This window comes from Tachyglossus aculeatus, chromosome 19 (assembly GCF_015852505.1).
Source record: "Tachyglossus aculeatus isolate mTacAcu1 chromosome 19, mTacAcu1.pri, whole genome shotgun sequence".
Classification (NCBI taxonomy): Eukaryota; Metazoa; Chordata; class Mammalia; order Monotremata; family Tachyglossidae; genus Tachyglossus; species Tachyglossus aculeatus.
Genome location: NC_052084.1, coordinates 5,261,625 through 5,270,706, shown reverse-complemented (window position 1 = coordinate 5,270,706; position 9,082 = coordinate 5,261,625). Strand labels below are relative to the sequence as shown.

The 9,082-nt window shown below is 39.6% G+C and overlaps 1 protein-coding gene across 2 annotated transcripts in view; it reads right to left on the bottom strand.

The window, feature by feature from the left end:
* Positions 1-2,666: 2,666 nt before the first annotated feature.
* CNST (consortin, connexin sorting protein) overlaps positions 2,667-9,082 on the bottom strand; it is a 57,835-nt gene continuing 51,419 nt past the window's right edge. For both annotated transcript variants that reach the window (XM_038760829.1, XM_038760830.1), the window contains 2 exons: positions 7,903-8,038; positions 2,667-5,568 (listed from right to left, as the gene is read on the bottom strand). In XM_038760829.1, coding sequence (XP_038616757.1) covers positions 5,369-5,568; positions 7,903-8,038 — 336 coding nt within the window. In that variant the 3' untranslated portion in view covers positions 2,667-5,368. The remainder of the gene's footprint in view (positions 5,569-7,902; positions 8,039-9,082) is intronic.

The following is a 9,082-nucleotide window of genomic DNA, read 5'->3' as shown; positions in this document are numbered from 1 at the left end:
CCCTGACTGACTGACTCCAATATATATAAACCACATTTGGGCTGATGAGTAAGGCCAATAAGCATATAAGTCCTAGGATTCAAACCAGGTAATTCCACAGAGTGTTTCGATGATAATAATAATAATGATGGTATTTGTAGCAATGATGGCATAAGATCCTGGAGGGCAGAGATGGTGTCTTCTAAATCTGTTGTACTCTCTCAAATGCTTAGTAGGGTGCTCTGCACATAGGGGCTCAGGGAGGAATACTGATTAATCGATTTTGGTTTTAACAGTCCCATTAACATCTTAAAGTGCCTTCTGAACCAGGGAAAAAGCAGTGAAATAAAAGCAGGTTTCAGAGTTGGAGACAAAATGATGTCACTCAGAAAATAACCCTATAGATAATACTTTGCATTTCTACGTTGGTATCTAAGCAGCCCAAAAACCAATCAGTAAATGAGGTCAGCCTGGAGGTTGCCATCTGCCTGCTCCCTGAGCTATTTTATAGGAATGCTGACTCACAGCCCTTGCTGCAGAACCAGAAGGAAGGGAATGGGTGGTTTCCTTCAATAATGTCTGGGCTGGAATCTTTTAGGAGCTGCCTCGTGATTCTGAATACACTTTTTCTCATCTTCATCCAGACAGATCGCTGTATTTTCCCGGGAGCTGTACAGCTAGCTCTTTTTCTTAAGGGCAACTAAACAGATATCACTTGGATTCCAACTCTTTTATAATTATATTTCATTTTACATGAGGCTTCGGCTTGTCATCATGGGCAGGCTTTTAAGAAATGAGACTTTGTTCAAGTGATAAAATTCTTTGCTTGCTATACCTTTCCCCTCTATTCCAGTTTGGTACTTTGACCATTTCTGCAAGAGGTGTGAGAGAGAGAAAGAGATGGAGACAGACAGAGCATTTATGCATTTAGACTTTAAAGAATTCTTTCTGGTGGATTCGATCTTGGATTTAGGCTGAAAAGCCCTGCATGATGGTATTTTTAAGATCACACACACAAAAAACCACAGGATACAAAGCTAAAGATAAATAGAAGAATTGCCCTTTGGTTAGAAGACAATGCTGATGGTGACAGTATCTATGAGTTTAAGGATCTTTGAGGAGAGAATGTCGTACACTCTATCCATGAAAATACAGTCCCTATTCTTGTCAGACTCAGTAGTTGCTCAGTCTCCAGGGGCTTTGCCTCTCACAGTACTGAAGGCAAATGGTGATGTGATGCCTGTTTTACCTCCTTCCTTGTCTGGACCCCTTCTGTGCTCCATTTATCATCCTTTGCTTTGGCGAGGCATGAAGCCATTATGGACGAAGCTCTCGGTAATGCAGCTCAGTCGATTTGGAAAGCTTTTGTATGAAATGGAGTTGGTTCTCATTTGCACTAGGTCACAAATTCAGGCCTTAAACCCCTTGTCAAAGAGAGGTGGGTTTCACGATTAAAGAGTAAAGAAGATGTGGGTGAAATGAGGAGAAAAGGTAGAAAACTGAGTTCAGTGTAAGTACCATGTCATGCTGACAGGTAGACAGCTCCAGGAAAAGGTGTAAGGGGATGGAGAGGCAAGGAATAGGAGGCTGAGGCCACTGGCTAAAATGAGGCTTTTCGGGACAGATGTTGATTAATTGTCTGACTACTGTTTAGCCCTTCAAACTTTTGAGACTAGGTATTCTGCAAATAAAGAAATAGTTAATGATTCAAATTGTAGATTCATTAAAATGTAAATATGTATTACAGTATCCTAGGTGTGTGCTTGTTTGAATCCTGAATCTGGTTTTGCCTTCCTGGATTCTCTACCAATCTGCCTTTCTCTGCCCCTTTACATCAGGCTAGAAGGAAGCTGGTTCAGCAATATGTGCTCACAGTGTCTGCCCCTGCCGACCCCCGCCCCACCCACCACTCCTGCATATTCTCTTGCCACTGATTTAAGATGACCAAACACCACCAAACTCTTAGGAGCTCAAGGTGGGCAATGGAGGGGCTGCCAGAGAGAAGGGCTCTAGGGGGATGTGAGACTAAGAACTGAGGGCAAAATGAAAGAGAAAGAAAGAGGTTTAGGGGAAAGATTTTACTGTCTTACTCATACCCACTGCCACCCCCTCCTCCACCAATGTCATTCTCATCGACCTCTTTTGCTACTCCCAACCACCATCACTGCCCCAGTCCAGTCTCCCTGGACTGAATTTCAAATAAAGGACAGAAGCAGTCAGCTGGTGGCATCTCTGTCTAGAATCCTACAGCTGGGTGGATTTTTAGGTCTTTTAAAACAAGTTTGTGCATGGGTGTTGGGGTGACACTGCAGTCGTTTTCACTGATCTTATGTTAGATAGATTGACTAGGAAATTAGGGCTGGAACTATCATTAGACAAATGGCCTAAAGCTAGAAAATAAAACAGAAACACAAGTCCTGTTGAAATAGTGCTTATTTCCCTGAGGGGACACAGAAAGGAACATAAAACTCCAAATAATTTCCAACCTAATATTCTTAGATCAATATACCATATTGCCTGTATGCTTTTCTTGGTTTAACTTCAGTTCACTTTCTGATTTGACATTATTTCAGAATCTTGCTAGAATTATTTTCATCTTCTACTATTCATCTTCTACTATTTCATCTTCTACATTTGTCTCCATTGCTTTTCAAAAAAAAATCACAGCCTTGAGCCATCCAAATAAATTCTGAGACATATTTTATTTTTTCCTGAAGATTTTAAATTACAAGCCAGATTTTACGCTTTCAAATACAGTTCTTGAAGAATATTAGATTTCTTACAAATAGATGTCAGTACCTTCAAGTGATGATAAATTTTACCCTGTGGTAAAACTAGCTGAAATTGATTTTTCACATGAGGTAACAGCCCTTTCATCAGCAAGTGGGATTACACCAATTCATGCAATTAAAGGTTATTCGATTTTAAAAATGTCCCCAATTTACTTTTTTGAGATTCAAAGCAACTTGTTCTGCATTCAAGGCATCAGTGTTCTTCCATTCCCCTGTTACAGCTTATCTTTCCTCACCAAGGGCAGTTTGATTATACAGTATACCCTCGCCTGAGCACAGACAGTCCAATTTTTCTTGGTGAATATCTTCCTCTCCTTTTAGCACACCCGGCTTCCTCTGCAAGCTCTGTGCTAAAGGAAATGGGTCTCAAGTCTTGAAGGCAAACATCTACAGCAGGTTTGAAATTAACTACCCAAACTCTCTGGGAAAAGAGGCTACCAATAAGAAACCTCTGGAAGAGGGTGGAGGCCTTAGCTTTTTCTTTTCTTTTCTTTTTTTTTTTTTACCATGGATCTAGCTGATTGCTCTTGTTTTATAGATTCATCCTGATCATCCACTCTGGAAAAAATTCCAGAGGCAAAATTGAAGAGCTATGGCTACAGTTGTTGGCCACTCATTTGAAAACCCACCACTGATACTGGAAACTAGTTTTACTAACAGAACTACAAGCAAAAGAACAGTACCATCAGCGCTTTCCTTAGATTTTTGGGTGTGAATTCGTATTCAGTGCCAACTCAGCTGCTTTGTAAAAGTTACCTTGGTTTTGTCTCTCTTAAGATTAATAACACACACAGAATATCGTATCTTCTGATAAAACTGGGCTTAAGTTTAAGGAATCAATCTCAATTTGATATAGTTCTAAATAAATACCTTTGCGCTCTAGCTCTTGAAGTTATTACAGTTATTGGTGACACGGTGCACAGACAAGTCAAACCATTCTTTTAGGTGAAAAAAACAGTCACTGATTTAAAAATAAAATTACGCTTAAAAACACTGAACTCATGGGTACAAGAAATCAAAACATATACTACACAGTAATTATACAAACAGCATCATGATAATTGAACGCATGCTCATCTCAACACAGTTTTCCACTTACAAAAAGATAAAATCAGAAAATCCCCTTAAAATAAATCTAAATAAATAAGCACAAAATGTAAGGTGAGGTACTGAACCAGCCAGTAACACTTAGAAATATAAACATGATCTTTTCCTGCCCTTTGTACATTACCTGGACATTAAAATAAAGTAAAATAATGATCAGTTTCTGGAAAACTATAATTCTCATGTTCTATTTAAAAAGCAAAATGTTTGACATAAAACCATAATCCTGTTGCTTTTGATATAAAAATGCAAAGAGAGGTTTTCCAAGTGTAAGATAATTGTGCCTCAAAGGCGAGTAGTCCATTTGGAGAGACATCTTTAAAAAATCAGACGTGCAGTTACTCTAGAACTGGTGACTGAACCCTCCCTTGCAAAATGAGCACTGTGTGCCTATTTAAGCTCATCTGGTGTACACACAATTAACTGTCAGCATGTTCTTTTAATACTGAATTTGTATCCTGATGATTTAATCTCACTTACTAATTTATTACAGTTCATTTTTACAAAGGAAAGGCCTACAGTGAGTCCCCCTAGCATTGCAAAATGTGAAGAAGCACAGAAACTGCATTGGCTCGAGTTGGAAGCCTGAGACGGGAGTGTAGTGGATACTACTACACACCCAGTGACTTATTTCTGACTCTTCCATCAGATTGTCCTTTGTCACAGATTTCTGTAGCTGCCATTGCAGAACGATTTATTGTTTATATGATACAATCCCAAGCACGTAGTACAATGCTTTGCACACAGTAAGTGCTCAATAAATACAATTGAATGAATGAATGACAACTTCTGAAATTTAACTATAGGTCTTCCCCATTTATGGAGACATCAAAAAATGATTAAAAAGGAAACTCCATTTGAGTCTGAACCCCTCAGTTGTAGAAAGTGTTATGGTAATTTTTAGGATTCCAAATGGAGTGTGCATTAAATATGCAAACTGCCCTTCTCACACTCACGAACATACACCCATACACATATACTGCCACAAATGAATACTTTGGAAATGCCATTTTTACTAAGTCCAAATTTTTCAACTCCCTAGCAAAATTAATAACTGAAAACAACATTAAAATCACAAGGTAACTTACTGTGTGATAGTTGGAAGCAACATTTTTGCACCAATATAAACCAAATGTATTCTTTCATCTCTTATACACCAAGATGGCTAAAAAGAGATGGTGGTGACACTGTCCAAGAACTGCAAATCTGCTCTTTGTTCTGTAGTTCATAGGGGAGCCACCCAGAAGACGCTGATGCCCTTTCCAAAGGTGAAAACGATGGCTTCTTCCCACCCCTTGATGCTCCAAGTTCAATCCATTTTGATGACTAAACTAACACTCCTCCGGGCTGCTATTTACTTTTAAGTTTCTGATATCCATGGTACCTTACTGAAGGTGGCCCATTTGACTGAAGTCTTGAAATGAAACTTTTTCAGAAATATTTTCACATCATTAGCTCTCACTGCCAGCACGCTTTCCTGCTCTTTGGTGATGCTATAAAATCCAGTGTTTAACTTCTTCCATTCCCTGCAGTAACTTGGTATAATAAAAGTCCACGTTGGCTGTAAAGTCAGTACATACAGGTGACTCCGTATCACCAAAGGTGCAGTACAATGCGGTTCCTCCAACACTTAGGAAGACAGTTGCTATGCACAGCAAGATCAGCAGAAGGCAGGAACCACCACCAGCTTCATCTGCAAATATTGAATGGTGATAAGAAATTCATTCATTCATTCAATCATATTTATTGAGCGCTTACTGTGTGCAGAGCACTGTATTAAGTGCTTGGGAAGTACAAGTTGGCAACGTATTGAGACGGTCCCTACCCAACAGTGGGCTCACAGTCTAGAAGGGGGAGACAGAGAACAAAACAAAACATGTTAACAAAATAAAATAGACTATGGACAAATAAAATAGAGTAATAAATACATACAAACATATATACATATATATGGGTGCTGTGGGGAGGGGAAGGAGGTAAGGCGGGGGGATGGAGAGGGACAGGAGGGGGAAAGGGGGAGGGAAATCATCATCATCATCATCAATCGTATTTACTGAGCGCTTACTATGTGCAGAGCACTGTACTAAGCGCTTGGGAAGTACAAATTGGCAACATATAGAGACAGTCCCTACCCAACAGTGGGCTCACAGTCTAAAAGGGGGAGACAGAGAACAAAACCAAACATACTAACAAAATAAAATAAATAGAATAGATATGTACAAATAAAATAAATAAATAGAGTAAAAAAAAATATGTACAAACATATATACATATATACAGGTGCTGTGGGGAAGGGAAGGAGGTAAGATGGGGGGATGGAGAGGGGGACGAGGGGGAGAGGAAGGAAGGGGCTCAGTCTGGGAAGGCCTCCTGGAGGAGGTGAGCTCTCAGCAGGGCCTTGAAGGGAGGAAGAGAGCTAGCTTGGCGGATGGGCAGAGGGAGGGCATTCCAGGCCTGGGGAAATCTCGTAAAAGCTTGGAATATAATAAAGTGAAATCAGTAAAAAAAAGCAGGGCCTGCCATCTGTCGACTGATGCCTCTAGACATGTCAATTAGCCACAGTGACATAATTTCTTAGCATTTCCTACTGCCTAGTGTTCTTGCTGTCTGGGAGATGAAAGCCAGTTTGATTCTGGTCTCCACACCATCCCACCATTCCCGAATTTTCACCATATATTTCAATGTATTCCCAAATTAATTTTATTCCGGGGCAAAATTAATGCTAGAAACACATTACGTATAGTTAGACGTTATGCACAAACCTATCAATATTATCACCATCACAAATGGTATTTGTTGAGTGCCTACTTTAGACAAATACAATATTAGAGCAAAGTAGCATGACTTAGTGGAAAGGGTTTGGGCCTGGGGGTCAGAGGACCTGTTTTCTAACCTGGTTTAGCCACATACCTGTTGTGTGACTTTGGGCAAATCGCTTAACTTTTCTGTGCCTCAGTTTCCTCAACTGAAAAATGGGGATTAAATACATGTTCTCCCTCCCCCTTATGCTGTTAGCCTCATGAGGGAAAGGGACTATATTTGACCTGATTATCTTGCATCTAACCCAGTGTTTGGCATGCTTTAAGCACTTCACAAAATATAACTATTACTGTTTTTATTATTAGTAAAAGCAAGACGGTCATATCTCCAGGAGTTTATAACCCAACAGGAGAGCCAAACAAAAACATGACTTTGCAATGACAGTGCAAGACAAAAAATAACAGCTGAGGAAGCTGAGGTGAATAGTATAATAGTATTACCAGGTAGTGGAGGGAATGACAGAATAAGAACTCTGTATTTTGTTAGAACAATTTTAAACCTCTGTCCCTTTAAAAATGTAACTAATTCTAACATGGTAAATAATTATTTCTTCCTTTATCCTCATCTATTTGAACCTCCAGAAAACACTATTTGGATAAATTCCACCAGTTTAAAAAATACTCTGTATAACCTTCATGTGAAAACCCTAGTCATGTGAAATTTCTGATCATTGTTAGAAGTTTTTTAAATATGATACTCCTAATGTAATTCATTTTCTGATAATCTCTCTCCCTTCCCCCTCTCTTATAACGCAAGTTTTTCCAGGGTTTCATTTTCTTAATCTAGAAAAGATATAACTTAAAGGAAAGTGTTCGCAGTTTAAAATAGCTTCCCAATAATGAAGGGAATTTATTATAGTTTCAGAAATATAGGATGAAGAATAACAGCTTTACTGAAAAGAAATACAATGTATTAAACTACTTATTAAAGCTTTGATATGGTGAACCACATTTCCCAGGCAGTCTCTCCTCCCCATGTGCAATTAGTTAGAACTGTATTTTATCACTTGCAACTTATTTTGAACTCGTAGCACATTCAAAATACAAATAACTCATGCTCTTTCTCTTACCCCAAAGAGAAAATATAGCCCTAGATCTCTTTCCACTAAGCCCTTTCAATCAGTCAGTCAATCAATCGTATTTATTGAGCGCTTACTGTGTGCAAAGCAGTATACTAAGTGCTTGGGAGAGTACTGCAAGCTGCATACCTTGATCCAATGTGTCATCCATTTCTTGAAATCTCACTCTTCTCTTCGATGGTTTAACCTGCATCTGGGCAAGCTGATTTCCTTCTCCTTCCTTTCGCTTCTTAAGAATAGACACTAATCCCTGTACTGGAGCAACCTATCAGAAAGTTTACAAGCATCACATGTCACTGGCAATCAATCAAACAATCAGTGAAGAACAGTGAAGAAGAAGGGGCCACTGTGTTTACTCAGAGGACTGCTACTTCTGAGGTCAGGCTGGGCTGGCTCAGTCAGTCAGCTGTATTTATTGGATGCTTACTGTGTGCAGAGCACTGTACTAAGTACTTGGGAGAGTACAGTAACAGACACAGTAGCAGCCAGTACTTGGGGGCGGCCACTGACTTGGATCAAGGTTGGTTGGGCTGAGCCGGGCCACGGTGTAACAGCGGAGAGAAAATCTTTTAGTTGAATACTCTGCTTTTGTTTTTTTTTTAAAATCTCCATAAGTGTATTTCCATCGAGAGCAAAATATCCTGAAGTCCTATTTATGAAACTTATTATTCTTGGTCCTTTTAGAATAACTGCCAATTTGAAAAACACACCTTCCATTTGGCCCACTCTTCCAAGGTTCCCTAATGCATCTTTGCAGCATTACCCCCCCTAATAACCATTAACCTCTTGGAAGCTCTTTCAGATTGATTTGTCACAAACAGAACTGAGCTGCTTCACAATCCATTGGCATATTGTAACTCTGTGTGGTTAGGGGAAAGCTGCGGCTCTGGTGCCACAGACTATCCGCTCAACCAAGGCAAATGCTAATTTGAAGTTTTGTTAATGTGGATACTTTAGTTTTAAAGTTCCTCCCTTCAAGGCCCAACTGAGAAGGCCTTCCCAGACTGAGCCCCTTCCTTCCTCTCCCCCTCGTCCCCCTCTCCATCCCCCTCATCTTATCTCCTTCCCTTCCCCACAGCACCTGTATATATGTATATATGTTTGTACATATTTATTACTCTATTTATTTTACTTGTACATATCTATTCTATTTATTTCATTTTGTTAGTATGTTTGGTTTTGTTCTCTGTCTCCCCCTTTTAGACTGTGAGCCCACTGTTGGGTAGGGGCTGTCTCTATATGTTGCCAATTTGTACTTCCCAAGCGCTTAGTACAGTGCCCTGCACACAGTAAGCGCTCAATAAATACG